This window comes from Culex pipiens, chromosome 3, assembly GCF_016801865.2.
Source record: "Culex pipiens pallens isolate TS chromosome 3, TS_CPP_V2, whole genome shotgun sequence".
NCBI lineage: Eukaryota > Metazoa > Arthropoda > Insecta > Diptera > Culicidae > Culex > Culex pipiens.
In genome coordinates this window covers 183,355,255-183,376,008 of record NC_068939.1, presented here as the reverse complement: position 1 = coordinate 183,376,008, position 20,754 = coordinate 183,355,255, and the positions used below count along the sequence as shown (strand labels likewise).

The following is a 20,754-nucleotide window of genomic DNA, read 5'->3' as shown; positions in this document are numbered from 1 at the left end:
CATTGAAGTTTGAGGTCCAGAAAACATGAAAAATCTTAAAATTGCTCGCATTTCCGTAAAACTTCATCAATTCCAACTTTCTTAGATGCATTCAAAAGGTCTTTTGAAGCACTTCAAAATGAGCCATAGACATCCAGGATTGGTTTAACTTTTTCTCATAGCTTTTGCAAATTACTGTTAAAAATTGATTTTTTTAAAACCCTAATATCTTTTTGCAACAGCCTCCAACACCCATACTCCCATAGGTCAAAAGTTAGGGAATTTCAAGGACTATAAGCCTACGGTATTAACTTTTTGGCCAATCGCAGATTTTCTCATAGTTTTACGATTTTTCTAGAACAAACATTATGCAACGTTAGTTTTTGCCCTGTAGGCCAAGAAGACGGCACTTTCTGGTCTCAATTTTGTCATATTCGGAATCCTCAGACAATTTTACATTAGATTGAGGTGTTGGAATTTTAAATTTGATTGGAAAAAATGCCATTTAGAATTAATTAAAATATTATTTAGAATTTTGTCGGATTAAGGGTAAAACAAGTTTCGCCTACTTGATACAGCATTTGAAGTATTGATCATAGGGCAAATAAGATCTATTTCTTTTTTCAAAAATGTTTTATTTAATTATTTTTTAAATCAAAATTACAACTCCAATACTTCTAACTTACGTGAAATTGACCGAGGATTCCGAATATGACAAAATTGAGACCAAAAAGTGCCGTCTTCTTGGCCTACAGGGCAAAAACTAACGTTGCATAATGTTTGTTCTAGAAAAATCGTAAAACTATGAGAAAATCTGCGATTGACCAAAAAGTTAATACCGTAGGCTTATAGTCCTTGAAATTCCCTAACTTTTGACCTATGGGAGTATGGGTGTTGGAGGCTGTTGCAAAAAGATATTAGGGTTTTAAAAAAATCAATTTTTAACAGTAATTTGCAAAAGCTATGAGAAAAAGTTAAACCAATCCTGGATGTCTATAGCACATTTTGAAAGGCTTCGAAAGACCATTCGAATGCATCTAAGAGAGTTGGAATTGATGAAGTTTTACGGAAATGTGAGCAATTTTAAGATTTTTCATGTTTTCTGGACCTCAAACTTCAATGCCCGTTTTACCCCACTTCCCTTTGTCGTAGAGGGCTCATATTTGACATGAGTTCATCTCATGCATAGACAAACAAACGCTGAAAGTTTCATCCAAATCGGAGCACCTCGATACGACCTCTAGAACAAACCGAGCAGAATCTACAAATACTGCCTCTTAATGATAAAATGTCTTATACAAAAATCGAGATTTCGTTCCACGTATCTATTTTTTCTAAAAAAGTCCTAATCAGAACCTTTAATTATGCCGAAGACACCAAATCAATTGAAAAATCACACCTACAGATACAGAAACAGATATACGAATCGTTAACTGAACAATGATAAAATAGAGAACGCCTAGAGAAACTGCTTTTCTTAATTACATTCAATTCTTTGCAAATTTAAAAAGAAAACAATGAACGCGGTAAGAAAACTTCGTAAACAATATTTTCATGTATATTATTTCAAATATGTTAAAAATATATAAAAATTTGAGCTTTCACGAAAATTCCAACATAATCAAAATATTTTTGCTCTGCACTGTCGCCTCCCTCGAACCGATAAGCGATCTATCGATAGAAGCCCCTCCCAGAAACCGAAGGGGAGGCCGGCTCTAACGGAAATCGCCAGCTTCACCACCCATGTTAATCAAATTTCTCAATCTCGTGTGAACGTTGCCCACATGTGCTCGTGCTAACGAAAGCAATTCTGCACAACAACAAAAAAAATAACACCCCAATCGTCCTTGATCACGGCCTGCGAACTGGAAACCCTACCACAGCCACTGAAACCGAGTGTAGAACCCCACGCCGCACTCCGCGAGTTTAGATTTTCTAGTGGCGCGCAGACTAAGCTGGGTGGCGAAATCGATCAAATAATCGGCTATAACTTTGACGTTTTTTAAGACACATTTGATCTTGATCTCACAGCAGCAGCCAACGCGCCATAAACCTCAAAAAGGCGCACAGCGATGATGACGGCGATGCTTGAGAGTTTTACCGCTGAGTCGGAGTCTGAATTGCAAGGTAAATCTAATAACGTTTATTGGCACTAGTAGGTAAGCGAGCGCGATGACTTGGCGGCCGGCGCGACACCACCCCGTTGACGAGTGGTTGTGTGTACATACCGGTGTGTTGGGAAAGGAGTGTGAAACTACTCCCAACAGTAGTTTGATATGGCACGGTTGGTGGGGGGTAATGCTTGGCAATTGATTTTCGCTTCGGTAATTTTGAGGGAGGTATGCAGTGGGTTCAGTTGTTTACTAAAATTTTTAAACTTTGTCTTTGTATTTGTTTATCAAACGAGTGCCTAGAAGTGATCAACGCCAAGAGACTTCAACGCCAACAGCGACGAACCCGATCGCTTTCTGCGAAATTTTAAACTTAATACCGGCCTATCAATCATGGAATCCCCCAAGAAGCTCTCGTCTACACCGTGGCTCGAAGCTCAGCTGGAAATGCGATGAGCTGGTATCCATTCAGCTATTAGTAATTTTCACCCCAAGTCGCGCGCGCACGCTCACTTTTGATTGTGTTTACAATTCGTGTGCACGACAATGAAGTCGACTTTCGTGTATGAATGCGGCGCTTCTCAGCCAAGTGCGTTATGCACAGAAGGTGGACCTTGGGTTGAACTTTCATTACCGCCAGAGGCGTCGTCTGGCCAACTTTGGGAGAACCGTTCAACGCCGTCACGGTCGGTTACAGCGGTAATAGTTACTCGCACACCCTTGTAAGCAGGTTGCAAGTTCGGTTATAAATATTAATCAAGTGCAGCTGGTGGGTCCTGCTAGTTTTAGGAAGAGAAGGTTTTTGCACTTCCGAAAGAAAGTGAGTGAGAAAATTTATGAGCTCAAAACTGGGAAACCTTTCACCGCAGCACCAACCAACAGCTCGAAAGGGGCTCCTGTTTGAGCATCATAAATTATGGCCACACGTCTCTCAGCTGTGGTGAGTCGTGTGAGCCAATGTGTTTACGTGAATCAACTTTTCACCATTTACCATGTTTGCCAAGCCCTTATCACAGCGTATGCAGCAGAGTCTACTGATGGGTGCAACTCCGGGCGCCCGATATTAATGGCAGAATTAATTGAGTGTGCATATCAAATGTGCTACAGCAAACCACATGTGAGCGAGAGACAGAGACAGAGATAGACCACCAACTGCCAACAGCACCATCCCAGTTCATCAATCAAGAGATGCGCTCCAGTGTGCTCTCGTCTAGCAAGATATCTTTCCCCAACAGAAAATGGAAAATGCAGCCTGCAAATGCTTCTGAAAATTTTCCACCAACAGCACAAAGTACATCATTATTTCCAGCATCCAGAGAGCGTCTTGTTCATCCTTTTATGGCCCTCGGAACGACCCCACTATGAGAAGCATATTCTTCCCAAGTTTATCCTTCTGGATTCCAGTCAAGAGCCGGCTGGCAGGCTGGCAGCGTACAGATATCCATAGGAAATTACCAGCCAGTTATGCAACGCCAATCGGAGGTTAATTCCCGTTGACCTCGTTGTACATGTGTTTAGTTGCTAGTAGCGCAGAAGCATCGTATTTCCCCACGAGCATAAATCATGCATTTTTTTTCCTTCCTCAGGAAACCTCACCACCGCCACCGACAACTTCAGAAGAGCGCTGCGGAAACCGCGGAAAGTCATTTTTCATTTATGATGAGCTTTTCAAGCCCAGGTTGGCTTTGCGCTTTTCGTGAATGGGCAGCTTATTTCGTTTAAAATAATGCCGGGATGGAAAAGCAATTTATGCTTAATCTTATTGCGCCTTCAAGCGGCATTCAATTGAATGTGGTTGCATTGGTTTGTGAGAGGATTGGGAAATGGGCAGGATTTAAAAAAAAATTGCGGTTTTTTTAAGAATTGAATATATAAACTATTTTTTCATTTAAAATTATGTAAATTTGAAAATATTTTTTACAATATATTTTATATGGATTCTGTTCCAGCAAAATGTATAAAAGTTTTAAAAATCCTAATTTTATTTAAAGTACAAAAATAAACGGTATAAAATGCATTTTCTACAGTTTACAATCGATTGAATATTTTCTATCAATAAATATTTCCAGTAGAAGGAATATTTCCCTCCCAAAACACAAAAACCTCAAATAAACAAGAGCACTTTGAGGTTGAGGTTGAGTTTAACGATTTTGACACTCTTAAAGAACTGGGAAAATAATATTGAAAATTCTAAGTGTTTCTAAAATCTGGAAAATTTAAAAAGGGTGTTACGTTACACATGACCAGTATGACAAAGAACTTTGCACAAAGCTCTCGAAATTTTTATTATAAATCAATTTTCGATTCCACCCTAATGGGTCATTAGAGACCATCCATAAACTACGTCGTCCCATACAAAAAAGATTTGTTTTGTATGGAAATTAGGGACCATCCATAAAACAGGTGGACATTTTTTTGGATATCTCAAAAAACTTTTTTTTTGTATGGAGCGTGGACAATCGTCATACCCCCCCCCCCCACCCCGTAAAATTTCCACGTGGTTTATGGATGGTTCCTTATCCACGAGGGGGGGGGAGTCCACATAATTTTGACTTTTAATTTTTTTTCGTGTTTAGGAGGTTATCTTGAGCAACTTTTGTCCTACGAAAAAAATAACTTTTCTTATTCTATGTGTTTCCTCATTCATTTTTAGTATTTTTGTATACTATTTTATTGTTATTTTTATGATTTTGTTTTATAAATTTTTAGCTATAGGTCGTTTTTAGAAAATTTTGTCTATCTACTGCTGATTCCATATTTTCCATCCATTTTAAAATTTGTTGAGTGGTTTTATTTTTTTAGAATATATAAGTGAGAAGACAGCAACAGTTGAATCCACAGTAAAACTTTTATTTCATAACAGATAAAGTCACATGAAATATGTTAGACTATCCAATCAAAGATTTAAAAAATAAGAGCGGCGTTGGGTTGTGAGGTTAAAGAGTATTAACTGATAAAGCTATTACAAAAATACATAATTCATAATAGTTTTGTTGATATGATGTTCGATACATTATTTGATTAAAATGTAAAAACCCTTCCAATGAAACACAAAGATCGAATATCTCTTCAAAATCTAGCTCAAGATATTCAAACCGAATTAAATGTATGGTTTTTTCGAGTTGATATTTTTTGCACATTTTTCACAGAGTTGAAGTTGGTAGGTTGAATATTACCTCTTTTTTGAATAATGTTACCTAAAAAATGTGTTAAAATGTAAATCTGATGTAAATTCATCAAAAATTGATGGAAATTCACAAGTTCTTGATGTAACGTAAAAAATTTTTAGATTCAATATCTGTCATCATTCCCTGATGCATGTTACCTTTATTTCTGTGTTAAAAGTAGTCAAGAGTAAAAATAGCAAAAAGCTTTTCTTAATAAGTTGTTTAAGGATGTTTTTGTTTATGCTAACAAAAACAATGAACGTGAATAATCAGAAATGCACGAATAATTCAACTATCCTTCCTGTTTTTCTATTCAACTGCCCCCTAAAATTGCAATCACGTCAATTCCTTACCATTCACTTGTATTAAAGCGATTTCACAAATCCTTGATACCATCCTTATTGCATCAACCATATAGACTGCACTATTCCAATTAATCACCCACTTCCGGTGTCCAATTCAGCAAATCGTGGACAACCATGCGTAACCGCTGCTACTGCCATACAACGTAAGTGCCCCCGTCTCTCTTCAACGTCAACCATGGCCAAGGTACATCTGATCATCCGTTAAAACCAAAGCACTGCCTGGCCGGTTGTGGTTCATTGAACCGGTACCACCGTCACACACCGTCACTGAGGTATTTTGCTCGAGTTTCATGTTTCAGCGATGAGGATGCACCCCTCAATGACGGCTTCCACACACAAATGGTCCCACACACGTGCTGGTCGTTTACCGTTTGAACCGGGGCCTAACCAGCAGCCGGTCACTACCTATCGACGACGTCTAATCTGCACTTGAACACTCGTCATAAGGAAGGTTGGGGTAGTTCAATTAGTTTCCTACCAGCAATTTCCTATGATCTTCCAAAATCATCCATCAAACCTTAAACTCTGTATCAAAAGAAGATCCAAACAATCCAACCTCCCCTAAACGGCCAACCGATGGTCCTTTTGAAGCTCCAGACCGGTCTGGAACGCCGTCGTCTCCAAACGGGCCCGACCCCGGCAACCCGTAATTGATGTAAGATAGCAATTACCTAATCTCAGATTGCGTGTACAAAGTACCAACCGGTCTCCGTCTCCTCTACCTCCGAATCTCCGTCTGACTCGAGGTTCAGATCATCTACCAGTTCAAGACACGTTAGGTGTCTAACCGGTAAAGAGGGCTGTTTCTTTTAAAAACTTATTACAAGTGGCGGTAATTTTCTACCCTACCCAGAGCTGCTTATTTCGCTAACAGGATCTGACGCGAGAGATGTGCCGTAATATCTGCTGTGTTGTTGAAGGTGAGAGAAGAAAAGGTGAAAGTGGACCTTGTTACCGGTTGCGTGTGGATCTAATACGGTCTCCGTGGGGATTTCCCCGGATTAACGGTAAAGTGACCACAGAAGAACGCAGGATTCCGCTAGCACAGATCAGCAGCAGCACCAGTCACATATTATTACGGTATTTATGCCGAGGATCGGGATTTGTACTGAGAGTTACAATTATTGGTACAACAGGACTAGCGGTACGAACAGATTTCAGGGAACGCCTACTCTATGCAGAACACTTTATATGGAATGTTCCAGACGGTCGAGTTTTACCATTGTTAAACGATAACAAAAGTGGGCAATTCCAATAGCACGGTCGTCGAATCAATCAATCATCCCGATATAATGAAGTCATATTATTAAGCAAACACAACTTCATTAAACACCACCCATAACGATAACCCAATTTGGAGCAGTCAGCGGAATGACGAGATTTTTTAATGGAATGTTCCAGTGCAATTGGGTATGAATTTGATTGAATTGAATTTCAAAAAAGTTCAAGCTTTGATTAACACACTGTGGTCCAGACACAATGCATAACATTCCACTGTATGTAACCATTTGATTGATTCAAATTCAACGAGATAATATTTCATTTATAGCACGTATTTTTGGCATGAAAACTGTCCTCATACTCTTTTTGCGATTCCAGGGAAAAATAAATTTGCGCTTTTCAGACTGGTTATTATCGATAGTTTGATTCTGGCCCAGAACCGGTCAGGCAAAAATTGCATTTTGGTACACTATTTTATATTTATGTTCAAATTATAAAATCGGTCTGAGTTATACACAGCAATTCCCCACGAAAACAGCATGATTCGAAAAAAAAGTTCTCCGATCGAGCTCAATTTTTTTCTGGGGGATCCTTGGCCAAAATAATTAGACCCGTATTTTTTTGTTTGGCCATTAGGGTGACCTACGCCGTGTTAGGGTGGTTCGAAAAATGGCAATTTTCGTCGATTTTCGCAAAAACCACTTTTTTCAAAAAATCATATCTCCGCGCCATTTCATCCGATTTTAGCTGTCCTAGACGCAAAAGAAAGGTGATTAGTTTGGCTATTTGGGAAAAATAGTAAGAAGTTTCAAAAATCTAGCTTAACTTTTGAAAAGGTCGTATGAAAACTTAAAATGCTGTTTTGAAGGTCTCGGGACCAAAGAGCCTATGTCTGAAAATATTTTTATCGGATTCCTCGGAAAATTTCACATAACATATCAAAAAATGGTGAAGTTATGTTTTCGATACTCTGAGATACGATTTTTTGAAAATAAAAACTGGATTTTTCGACGCGCCACGCGCAAAAATGGGAAAATGACGAAAACGGCAAGAAATCGACTTTTTTCACTAAAACTGCGATAACTTTAAAATTTCAGCGATGACCTATAGATGTTATGGTACCAAAAGTTGCGTCTTTTAATTACAAAAATTTTGGTACCCTAACATGTATAGGTCATCGCTGAAATTTTAAAGTTATCGCAGTTTTAGTGAAAAACGACGATTTTTTGCCGTTTTCGTCATTTTCCCATTTTTGCGCGTGGCGCGTCGAAAAATCCAGTTTTTATTGCGAAAATCGACGAAAATTGCCATTTTTCGAACCACCCTAACACGGCGTAGGTAACCCTAATGGCCAAACATAAAAATACGGGTCTAATTATTTCGGCCAAGGATCCCCCAGAAAAAATTTGAGCCCGATCGGAAAACTTTTTTTTCGAATCATGCTGTTTTCGTGGGGAATTGCTGTATACATTTATACAAGATGCTCTTCTCTTTGATCTAAGTTTAATAAATCAAAATGGAATTAGGTAGAAAAAGTAAAAAAAGAAACCCAGACCAGTTTTCCTAAATGCAGAATGTTTATAAACATAAAAAAAATCAAACATATAATGTAGATAAGTTGATCAATCCAACTGAAATAATTGTACCTTTCCTGCCTTTTTTTTATTTTTATTTGCCTATAGCTTTGTAGGGGCCTTCCTTATGACCAAAGAACCCATTTTGAGTCATTGGTTCCTCCATTCAAGTTTCCAAACAAATCTGACAGCTGGTCATACAAAAATAGAATTTGAAAATACAAGAATCTGTATCTTGAGCGTCTGCCTGTGTGGATCAATCGGACCGCGCACTGAACTCACAATCCAGAGGTCGCCGGTTCGAATCCCGAGGCGGACGCAAACAATTCTAAGTGTTAATATAGGTATTCGGTGCCCTCTCCCCGTGCCATACCTTCACACTTAGGAGACCTGGGAGGCGAAGTCTTGTCGCAAAAAGAACGATACACGCCTGTGGATCCGTTGACGAAACCGCAAGGTTTAAGAGGGCCTCATTATAAGGTGTTACGTCGATTCCGTTCCGTATCTTGAGAACAAAATCGATAAATGTTGTGTCTTCGGCTAAATTGATTAGGACTTTTTGGAAAAATATTTACACTTTAAAAAAACCATTTTCAATTTATTTTTTAACAAAAATAATAAAGATTTGAATTGTTGAAAAAGTTTTTTTTATATTAAAAAATGTTAGAGGTTTAAAACAGACAATTTTGAAGTTATAACTTAGTAGAGGCAAATCATATTTGGCAGTGTTTCCATCTTATTTTTATTTTTTAAATCATAGCTTTGAAAACATAAACGGTCGAAAACTTTAAACTTCTTTTTTAGATGCAAAATCAAACTTGTAACCAAAAGTACTTTATTTGATTGATAAATTATGATAAAGTGCACCGTTTCTGAGACAAACCCACAAAAGTTTATCACCCAAATGGCGCTCACCTTTCAAAATCCGATATCTCAGCAACTATATTAATCCGCTGTTCAATGTCAATGTCCGATAAAAATAGAATCAAAATTTCAAATTCAAGGCTAACATTTAAAACGAACCTGATTTGACTTCTTGTGCAAGCTCAAAAGTTGTTTTTTAAATCCTCAAAAACGTAACATAAACATAAAATTTCCAAAAATAGTATTTTTGCTTAAATTGACTTTGTTAATGTTTTTAAAAGGTGAAATAAAAAAAAAGTTTTTTTTAAGAGTGTACATTTTGCCCCAAATTACTTTATATACACTCCCATCTTTACCAAAGACTACTAATTGATAATATCCATCTAATTAATCCAAATAAAAAAAAGTTTCAAGAGTTCTAACGTCATGATTCGAATTCCCGGATGTTCGAAACCTGGACACCTCATCTTGTTTTATCATTTATTAGGATATAAGTTCGTATAATAATTGTGAAATCTGTGTTATTTGATGAATTCTAACATCAACATTCAATTCAAATTTGTTTGGACGCTGTAGTCAATGCCAAAACAACTAAATAAAATAAAAATATAAGTTTACCAAAAATGTGAAACTTTTCACTGAAATATTTCATAGGCGTCCTAAGTACCGGTAAGGCAAAGCAAAAATTTATGGTTCTGATTTCCTTAAATTCTAGCACATTTTTATACATAATATCGATTATTTTGATGTTAACAGCTTATTTGAGACCTCGTCTGGTGTGTGCTATCTTGTGCCAATGACCATTTAGTACTATTCGAGAAAATCGATTTTTAAAGTTTGATGATAAATATTTTCAAAACTATGAATGATAGAGCCAAACTTTTTGAAGCAATCGGTTCGTATACTATCGCTTAACAAACGCTCAAAGTTTCAACTAATTTGGTTACACCAGTTAAGATACAGATACAGTCAATTATGTAAACAAAAATCTGAAAAGCACGTGTCACAAGTGTGTTTCAAAAGTAAAATTGTACTAACTACGTGTCGTTATTTTTTCGTCACAAGTGTGCACAGAATTCCCATACAAACTAAAATAACGTCATGATTCGAAATCCGGACACTTAGTAGCATATCATTTTTGTTATAGCTGGCAAAAAATCATGTAATAAGTTGGAAATGTAGAAATATCAACAGGATGTAGTATAAACAGTCAGTTTCAAGAAAATGCATGCAAAATATGTCTTTTCTAACAATTTTTCATCAGAATTTTAAAATTAAAATGACTTGTTGTGCTTCGAATCCCGGACACTGATAAAAGCTGATTCGAAATCCGGACACTTTTGCTTCGAATTCCGGACACTCGATTTTACTTATGAATCACACAAATTTGGACTAAAATGTTAGTGAATGGCATTCTTTAGGTCTCAAATAAGCTGTTAACATCAAAACAATCGATAGTTTATATAAAAATTTGCTAGAATTTAAGAAAATCAAAACCATAAATTTCTGCTTTGCCTTCCCGGTGCTTCGAACGCCTATGAAATATTTCAAGTGAAATGTTTCGCATTTTTGGTAAACTTATAATTTTATTGTATTTAATTGTTTTGGCATTAACTACAGCGTTCAAACAAACTTTAAATGAAATTTGATGTTGGAATTCATCAAATAACACAGTTTTGACATTCATAATGCGAACTTATATTCAAATAATTGATAAAACAAGATGAAGTGTCCGGGTTTCGAAGCGTCCGGGAATTCGAATCATGACGTTAGACATAAATCAATAGTTTAACCGACTTAATCAGTATATTTTCAAAACAAAAGATTGCATTGCCTTTAGAAAGTGTGTATCAACATAAAATTGTGAAAAACAAGAAAAATTTCCCACATTTTCCAACAACATGTATGATGTGTCACAAGTGTGCACGATCGTTTTGATGATAAATTGGTCTATGTCACAAGTGTGCATTGCGACATCCGGGAAACGGAAGCGAGTACCCAAAATCGGGTTAAAGCATCTTGTAGTGTTTGTTAAGTATAGCAACACGTCATCATTAACTCATTTTCGACCAAAATGGTCTATGTCACAAGATAGCACACAGCAGACGACCTGAAGAAAGCCACTCACTAAAATTTCAGTCCAAATTTGTCCGATTCATAAGCATAAACGAGTGTCCGGATTTCGAATCAGCTTTTATCAGTGTCATAACAAGTCATTTTAATTTTGAATTTCTGATGAAAAATTGTTAGAAAAGACATATTTTGAAAGCATTCTCTTAAAATTTACTGTTTATAGTACATCCTGAAGATAATTCTACATTTCCAACTTAAAATATTTCCCCACTATGCCAATGGTCACAACCCTACCTCAGAGACCTTTTACTTGCCCGGGAAACGGTCAACTCCAAGCGAAACATATTAAGAGATACCGTGGAGAATTTCCCTTATCCCCATAAAAAGTAGAACCTAAACACTTCCCATCTTTCGAATCCTTTGTGGCAATGAAGATTGAAGATCGTAGTGATGAGGAGCTGTTCCAATTATCAATTATTCCTACGTGACGATACTTAGTCCAGTCTGCAACACACTAAAATCATCACGAATAATTTCAAATTTGTTTTGCGCTGTAATATTGATATTTTCATTAATTGCATTAAGTAACCCCTAACAAAAATTTAACGTTACGCAAACAGGAAAGTCCCTGCCCTGTTACAAGTAAGACTGACCGCACACCGCCTACAGTGTCGGTGTCCAAAGTCAAGTACTCGCCGCAGTAAGTAGCGTGACAATATCATGAATTAACTCCAAGTGCGTTTCATACACTCACACACACACACGCGTGTACTTTTACTGCTCATGAACCGAAGGTAGTCGACTTTGGCTAGTAGGTACCTGCTACAACTACACGCGTCACATTTGAACTCCGACCAACCAACCAACCAATTCAGGGGTTCCAGGGTCAAGTTCATATCTCGCGTTGCACAATAACTAATTACCCCAGTCTGCGGCGGAGCGGTGGTGGTGTTTTGTACTCCGATGCGTTCCGTGGGTTCTCCATTCGATCGAGATATACGCATATTAGACGAACTCTATACCGGGGGGATAATTACTGTTGCTGAATATAGTATCTACAGCAAAACACAGGTAGCGCCGCTGAGGTCAATTCTCACCGGGAAAGCACGCCGTAATTGGCCCGGCCCGTGTGGCCTCAACCCTCCAGGTTCCTCAAAAACGGTACGGACACCGGTTCAAGAGTGTGTCCCCAGCCAAGACCACCTTAATGGCATTATCACGACGACGACGATGAGGACGAGGCGGCAAAAAGTGAATCAATTTTTTATGCTTTTCCCGAGAGGTTGACTGTGAGAGTGGGTAAACAACCAACCTACCTCTGTCGTGGCGTCGCAGGTCACTTTGGGTCGTCGAGATGGCCCGGAGTGTGAGGCTCATTGTAAATAGAAGCTTGTCGTCTTTCAAGTTCAAGTGCGCCACTGTCGTTGGGCTTTCACGCTGTGCTGTGCTTTAATTTCGGTGGTGGACTAAGTAGGAAATTGTCCAAGTAGGATGCAATTGAGGTCAACAACACTACAGAAGCTCTACAGGATATCTTCAGTAGGGAAGTTTGGCTCTTATACTTTTGCCAGTTACACTATATAGTACTTTGTGTGCCTTTTGTAAGAACACTTTTTAAAAAGGTAAAGCAATCCTGAAGTTAGAGGGTAGAGTCAGCAAAAATAATTTGTATTGTTGCTTATTATAAACTTCAAACATGTTATCTGATATTTTGACCACTCGAATTGAAGTAAATCTCCCATAATCCTGTGAAGAATTTTTAATTTCAGCAAACACTCGTCCTGGGTAAACGCGTGAAATTTGATTTAAATGCTCGAGTTCTGCCTCTTCGCAATGGCGCAAAAAAAAAAACGCTCAACATGAAATGGAACAACATCCTCAAATCCTCAATGAAACGACGCCGCCGGACTACAAGCTTCTGGTCATGGCTGATTGGCGAAGCGGAATCGTTGAGCGAGAAATCGTCCGCCGTACACGACGCACGGACCTTGGAAGCTATGACCACGTCGTCCAACGACGACGGTTCAGTTGGTTTGTATGCTAGCAATGCTGGTGGCTAGAATTCGTGATACTTGCACGTAACGTTGCATAACCGGCTTCGGTTACTACGAGCATTCGTCACCATCGTAAATCTGCCGTGTTTGATATTAAAGTCTCGTTTCACTTAAATTTGACTCGACGAAGAACCGCTGAGAGCTTGCCTTGAGATAGCATCGGGAAGATTCACACGAATTTTTTTCGCCCTGAAGGTATCAAAACTTTAGCGTTTAATTGCATTAGACGATTAAAATGTCATTTGACGAGTGTAAATCGTTCTCGAGGGACATCAATTTAATCTAGCGCAAAAATGTAGACTTTAGGGACACCACGGCCAACCCGTAATTAGGTCATTACCAAGCTTAAAATTCTCGGTGTCAGATCTTCTAATTTATTAGTTGAAATAATAGCACCACATTAGGACACCAAACGCACTTGAAATTTGAAGGTTCGTCACTTGAGGGCGCTCAAGTCTCCCTCCATAAATTGCACACTTTCATTTCCGCCCGTCAACCGTAATGGCCACACACTTTTCGTCACCCAGCCAATTTGCGGCCGTAGACCTTCCAACCAATCGCAGCAATTGATGCATCACAAACAAACATCAAGAGATCTTATTGTCGCCGAAAATGTCAACCACTTCGGGCCGCACATGCTTGAATCTAACGAAGGAAATTTGCGAACTGGCGAACGGCTGTGGTGTGGCGTTCAATTAAGGACCACCAAATGATGTCATAAAAGGCCGGTCCAAGATCGATGGACGGGTGCATAAAGTCAGGTGGGAAAAACAACGTTCAATGACGAATTTTGTGGGACAGAGGAGAAAAAATAAAGGGGTCAATTAAGCTGATGACTGACGTCTTAATTTGAAAAAAAAAAAGTATCAAAATCTGTCATTGCTGGTTTGCTACAAAAAATGTTACCTTTTATAACAAATTTTTCAGCCAGCTCGTGTATAATTTTTTTCAACGGAATGACCCATAAGAGCAATTCTCTATCAAAACCGGAAATTAATTGTATTTCTATTTTTTTATTTGGCTCAAACTTTTTTTTTCATAAATTTTTTTTTATTAGGTCCTTTTCGGTGCTGAGACCTCAGCCGCAACTCGGTGTCCAGCTGCTGGGGCGTTCTTGCTTTGCTTCCGGTGCACACCAGAAACGACGGCTTTGTGTGAAGGCGAGTTATACTAACTGAAGGAAAACTAACTGGAGGAAAACTAACTGAAGAAAAACTAAATGGTTATTTTGGAATCTAAGAGGAACTGATAGATCGGATAGAAAACATCAAGGTCTAGTTGAGACAACGCGTCTCGCATCGGGATTTCTGGTGGTCTTCCTCGGGCCCTGAGGGTATCTTTCAACTTAATTCTGTGAACATGGTGATCTGGACACGCCCATACGAGATCGTCGATGTCCTGATAACCCTGCCCACAGTCGCAAAGGTTCGTATCACTCATGTTGATACGGTAAAGATGAGCCTTGGTGGCTCAAACTTTGTGGGGGCCTTCCCTGTAACCAAAGAAGCCATGTTGTGTCATTGGTTCACCCATACAAGTCTCCATACAATTTTGGCAGTTGTCCATACAAAAAATGGTACGTAAATACTCGAAAATCTGTAACTTTTGGATAAAATTTCTGATTAATTTAGTGTCTTCGGCAAAATTGAAGGTATTGTTTACGAATATTTAGAAAAACGGTACACAGAAAAAAATTATATTATATTAGTCAAGACTAACATTTCAAAAGGGCGTAATATTGAATGTTTGACTTTTTTGAAATGATGGTTTTGTCACAATCTAAAAAAAATATCGACAAATTTCACGAATGTTTCATTTCTAAACATTGAAGATCGGACCAATAGTTGCTGAGATATCTACATTAGAAAATGGAGGGTTCTTTCGGTGGGACTTAGAAAACATCAATTATCAATCTTCAATGTCTCTTAGACAATTTTATTACAAATTTCCTCAACTTTTCAAAAAATATTTTCAGAAATATCATTCACGGTCAAAATTGAAATTCTGCAAATATGTTGCTGCAATCAAACTTTCGGTGGCTATATCTTCAAAACGGGGCCCTTTATCAAAAAATCTGAAAGGTACTTTTCGATTGCAAATTCAATTTTACATTAAAAAAATTGCTGAAAAAATTTATGAATGAAATTTAGATTTTTTCCATTTTTTTCATAAAATCTTAACTTGGCGGCAGAATTTTTGACAATGGCTCAAAAGTTGCGGATTTTGTCCCCTAAAACGTTTCAAAAAATCTTGAAAATAAAAAAATACGGATTTTGGGAAATCGAGTTTTTATGAAAAAAAGTTATTTAAAAAATCGACATTTTTTACAGTGTACCTTTTTTTTGCGTAGTCCTACCTACTACTTTGTCGAATTGGTGTCTTCGACAAAGTAGTATTGATCAGAAAATTCATTGAAAAGTTACAGATTTTCGAATATTTACGTACCATTTTTGTATGGACAGCTGCACAGTAAAAAAATCATGGTAATATTACATCTAGGAAGAGGTACATATTTTATGTTAGAAAAAAATAGTAATTTAACCTCTGAAAATTTTAAATTTTACTACTTTTCTGGTGTAATGCCAATTTTTCAGTCTAAATTGTGGCAAATTTACATCAAATTTAACCTTCCAAAATTACACCTTCCAAATTTTTTACTGTGTGCCAAATTGTAAAGAGACTTTTATGGGTAAACCAACATAGCTTCTTTGGTAATAGGGAAGGCCCCCACAAAGTTTGAGCCAAATAATAAAATACAAAAAATAAAAATGCTCGAAATCGACCGATTTCGTAGAAAATTGCTCATAAGTATTTGGAAGACCTTTTCTACACAGAAAATAAAATTTAATTTTGGAAGGTGGAAATTTTTTTTTTCGTCAGTTACATGATCTTCAAGTATGGGGTTTGAGGTGTTGTTTTTGTTTTTTGTTATACTATATTAGTTTTTTACCGATCCTCGGTCCCAACCTGGTCTCAGCATCTAAAAGGACCTAATAAAAATAAGTTAAGAATAATAAAAAAGGTTGAAATTTTGGTTGGTTGGATATTACCTCTTGATTTTGATTAATTTACATTAAAAAATGTGTAAAAATGTGAAGCTGATGAAAATTCATCAGAAACGGAAAATTCACCAATTTCTGATGTATTTTTTGACACATTTTTTTTGACACAAAATCTGTCACCATTTCCTGATGAATTGCCATTCCATAAATACGATCATTTTTTTTCTATTTAAAATTTTTGAAGATCTGGCAACCCTGTTATTCAATTTAGCAAAATAATTAATTATCTAGCCGAATACAGTCAATTTTAATGAAAAGGCTTTAAATTTAACATGAACTTCCATTTGGGGTATCCGAAAGGCACTTGAAGACCTCATCGGTAGTCATAAACATTCAAGATCTGACACCAATGTCATAAAATTTGCCCACCTAAGAGGATTTAACCATTTTTAAATAGGATCGATTGGCAAACACGATTTTCTATACCGTCCTACTGAATATCAGTGGAGATGAGTCATAAACTTAGCAAATCTGGTAACACGGCAACGAAAAAAAAACACCATAAGAGAAATTTATTTCGAGCACACATGTAAAGTGTAACTAATTAAAGCTCCTCGGACATTATAAACTTCCACCAAAGATCGGGAAAACGCCCTGTCGATGTTCGCAACTGTAACTACACCCAAGCTGCCTACACACGATGATGCTTCAACTAAGCTTCTTAGTGGCAACACAATTCTGCAGAACACGTTCTCCGCAGCAGCAGAAGCAGCCGGCCGGGAGGGGGGAGCTTAGATCTCCAATTAGTTCCTTGTTAGTAAAGCTTAGCATAAAGTACAGTGCAGTAAATGTTGAGCCGAATGTGGTGAGCAGAAGCGCATTCGTTAGACACGGTTCATTCGGTATTGAATTAATGCATTTGAGCAGCTTCAGCAAAGGGTGGAAGAACCACCATCAGAGGAAAGCTCATCCGAGAGAGAGAGAAGTGCACTAGAGCGGTCGAAAGCTGCAACATTCATTAGAAATTTATCCAGCTAGAAGTGCATTCGTTTATAAATAAAACAACAAAGTTCGCACAAGTGTTGGTAGGATTGAGATGTGGCATAAGCTGACTGAATATTAGATGGACGCCAGGTTCGTAGTTCTGCTACGTTAGTGGGCATTGCAAACACACGAAAAAGGTAGCAGCTATTAAAGCCACAGTAAAGCAGCATTTTTATTAGTTTCCGTGTGTAAGTAAGCAAATTTGGCCGAACGCGTGCACAAATAACTAACCAAGCACTAATAAATGATGATGGCAATGAGTGATGTGGGAGGCAACAAAAAAAATCGTAATGAAAGTGAATGGCATGAATGAAACGATTAAACTACGGTTATTATGAGAGTATAGAGAAAAGCTCAAAAGCAAATGAAGCAAAAACAATAAAACCAAACACACATATCTACAAAGCATATCACACAAACAGACAGACAGACAGATAGAGTAAGAGCAAAAAAAAAAAAGACAGGCGAGGGAGGGAGAAATATTTTAATGGATCAAAATGGCTAGACTTACATAAAAAGCAGAATGCAAACAGCAGCAGGTTGAACACTCGGAGCCGATTCATGGTTGGAATTCTCTGCACTACTGTTTTCACTTTCCGTTGAATTTTTCAGCTGGCTGCTGGCGGTGATTTTCACTTTCTTCGGTCAGACGCTGCGAAGATGAAAAACTGCAAACATTGAATTTGAATATTCAAAAATGGATTCCCAAGATGCACAGCACGTCACACAAACACACGCACGTTACACTTTTGCGTTATTATTTTCCTTTCGATTCACTGGTTTTAAGATTTGCCTGAAATAACAAACTGAATGATTTTGCTTGGATTTCCTCCCCCCCTTCGGTGGTCAGTGGCACTACGACTGTTGCAAATGGTTGCAGCGCGTTCCCTCAAGTAATCTGCAATGGAAAAAGAGAGAAAGACAAATGGGTTATTTAATCGAGCGTTATACTTTATGCAATAGTTTTGTTTATCTAATAAATAGCTAAGAGTTAAAGATTCAATTGTATGTGATCGCTGACAATGATTTGAATTAAACATTGAAGTGATTTTGAAACTCCAGTGTCTTAACAAATGTTCCACATGTTCACTCATGTCTGACCTCGAAATGTGATTTTCAACAATATACATAATTTTTTTATTTATTTTTCAGCAGTTTTGTTTGAAAGAATGCAAAAACTAACAGATTTTATATCAACTGCTGTTTTTACTTATTCTCAATTCTTTATCAGTTGAAATTGTCCGTTCGGAAAAATGTCTGTGAAAAGTGAAAAGACGCTCACAAAGAAGAACATGTTTTTTCTGTCTCTTTCAAAGTACAAGCATGTTGGATTACCAAACTAAAGTTGCTGGTTCAATCCTTTTAGTGTTTTTTTGCACATTGCAGATAGCTAAGCTTAAACATTTTTGTGGGCAATTCCGTACTCAAAGAGATCTGGGTAATTCTCTAACAACTCACACGAAATCGGAAAAAGTTGCCCCCTTTTGAAAAAGTTACTTTTTGCGTTTCTCTTTGTTTCGTCGTCCGTGTCTGTCGCGGGTGACGATGAACGGTCATGATCGACTACGACCAACTTTTTCAAAACTTTTTTTCGTAAAATCGCGATAATTCGTGATGTTTATTAGCAAACCCCTAATGTTTTTATATCAAAATTTTTGTAATTGTCTGCTCTACAACTTTGTAGAACATTATTACACTCTAAAAAAATAACCCTGCACAGTTAGAAAAAAACACGAAATTTTAAAATGATATTTTTTGTTCTAAATGAAAAATGACCCTTCTGGGTCAATGTAGATTCGAAAAGTACATTAAATTTCCCTTAAAATGACATGTTCCAAAAAAAATTACAGTCGAGTAACGGAAAATGGGAGAGTTTTGAAAACTTTTTTAGTGTTTTTTTCGATGAAAAATACGTTTTTTTTTCGGAATTATGAGTACACCATCAAATCGGGCGTACAATTTTACATAAAAGTCCCTTTGACACCAAATTTCTGCCTCATCACCGTTTCAGGCTGCAAATTATTGAAAAACACCTCTTTTTTTCGCATATCACAAAACGGACCTCGTATTCGTGATCAGGGACGAAAGTTACCCCTTAAGACAAAGTTTCACGCAAATCGAAGAGGGGTCGGGGCAACTGCTGTGTGAGTTGGCGGAGAATTACCCATCTATAAAATCTTTGTATGGCAGTATAAAACCCATTCCAATCGCATTTGTTTCTTACAAGCAAAGCAATTGGCCAATAAATTGTTCTCGTTCAAGTTTATTCCATGTCGTATACTTTAAAGGACAATCAGTACCATCGAGAATAGCAGTTGATTGCTGTTCCAATTATCAAAGCTAATAAAAAAAGCAATTATAATGAGAAAATACGAGAGTAAAATTGTTAATTAAGATAGACAATCGCTTAGAATTGCAGTGTCCTTAGCAGAGCAGGAAACAGGATGGGATTCTTAAAGTTGTCTTTCTGTTAAAGCAAACGTTCTATTTAAACTCTGACATTTATTCAATAGTCACATTGTTTTTATTATCTTTTCCACAGAAGCAAAGCCAAAACAACCCCCCCCCCTCACCCTTCCTTCTCATCGCCAATTTATGAATAATACTTTCCCAACTCATAAATTTGCCACAGCCCGTTTGCGTTAGGAGGAAAAACTTCCCCGCCCATTCGAAAGTTAAACACTTGACGCGAGTGCGGGGTGCGGGTGGGAAAAACCAATTTTATCTCCCATTTCACGAAAACCGCCACCAGTCGCCAAAGAGGGCGCGAAATTCTTATCACAACACCACTCCACACGCGCGCTTCCAAGGAAAAAGTCCGCGCGCGAAACTCTTCACCGCAAAAGCTTGGGACAAGGAGGGAGGGTGTTCTTCGATGAGCTTTTTTTTTCGCGCTCAATCTGGACCGCACAGGAGGCGGGGGGTTGTTACGTCGAAGGTATAAAAAATGTGTTATTTTTTAAATGTTTCTTTTCCGCTCGCTGCTGTCATTGTGGGGGAAATTGGGTTTTCTAGGAAAATCGACGCTTTGTTCCGGTCGGGGCGGGTTCCTCCTTAAGGACTAACCTAGCTTCTGATGTATGCAAATGTGTCCCATGTTTCAAAGTCCATAGAAAATTAATGGGAAAATTTCAGGTAGATCGCTATGTCGATAGAGGAACATAAGTCAATTATGCAAAAAAAAGTTCGGTCAGGATTTTTCCATCATTTTCCAGTCAAAACTTTTCGAAGAAAAGCTCCCTTCATTTCGGCGCGTTGGTTTGGATCCCTCGCGGCAAAGACCGACATTGGCAGGGGCCA

General features: G+C 37.8%; 1 protein-coding gene across 5 annotated transcripts in view; it reads right to left on the bottom strand.

Moving 5' to 3' along the window:
* The window catches only part of LOC120425773 (uncharacterized), a 115,371-nt gene that overhangs the window by 54,930 nt on the left and 39,687 nt on the right, over positions 1-20,754 (bottom strand). For 3 of the 5 annotated variants that reach the window (XM_039590384.2, XM_052710073.1, XM_039590385.2), the window contains exon 2: positions 17,966-18,247. In XM_039590384.2, the coding sequence (XP_039446318.1) occupies positions 17,966-18,017 (52 nt within the window). In that variant the 5' untranslated portion in view covers positions 18,018-18,247. The remainder of the gene's footprint in view (positions 1-17,965; positions 18,248-20,754) is intronic. The other 2 variants (XM_039590383.2, XM_052710074.1) reach the window with 2 other exon arrangements.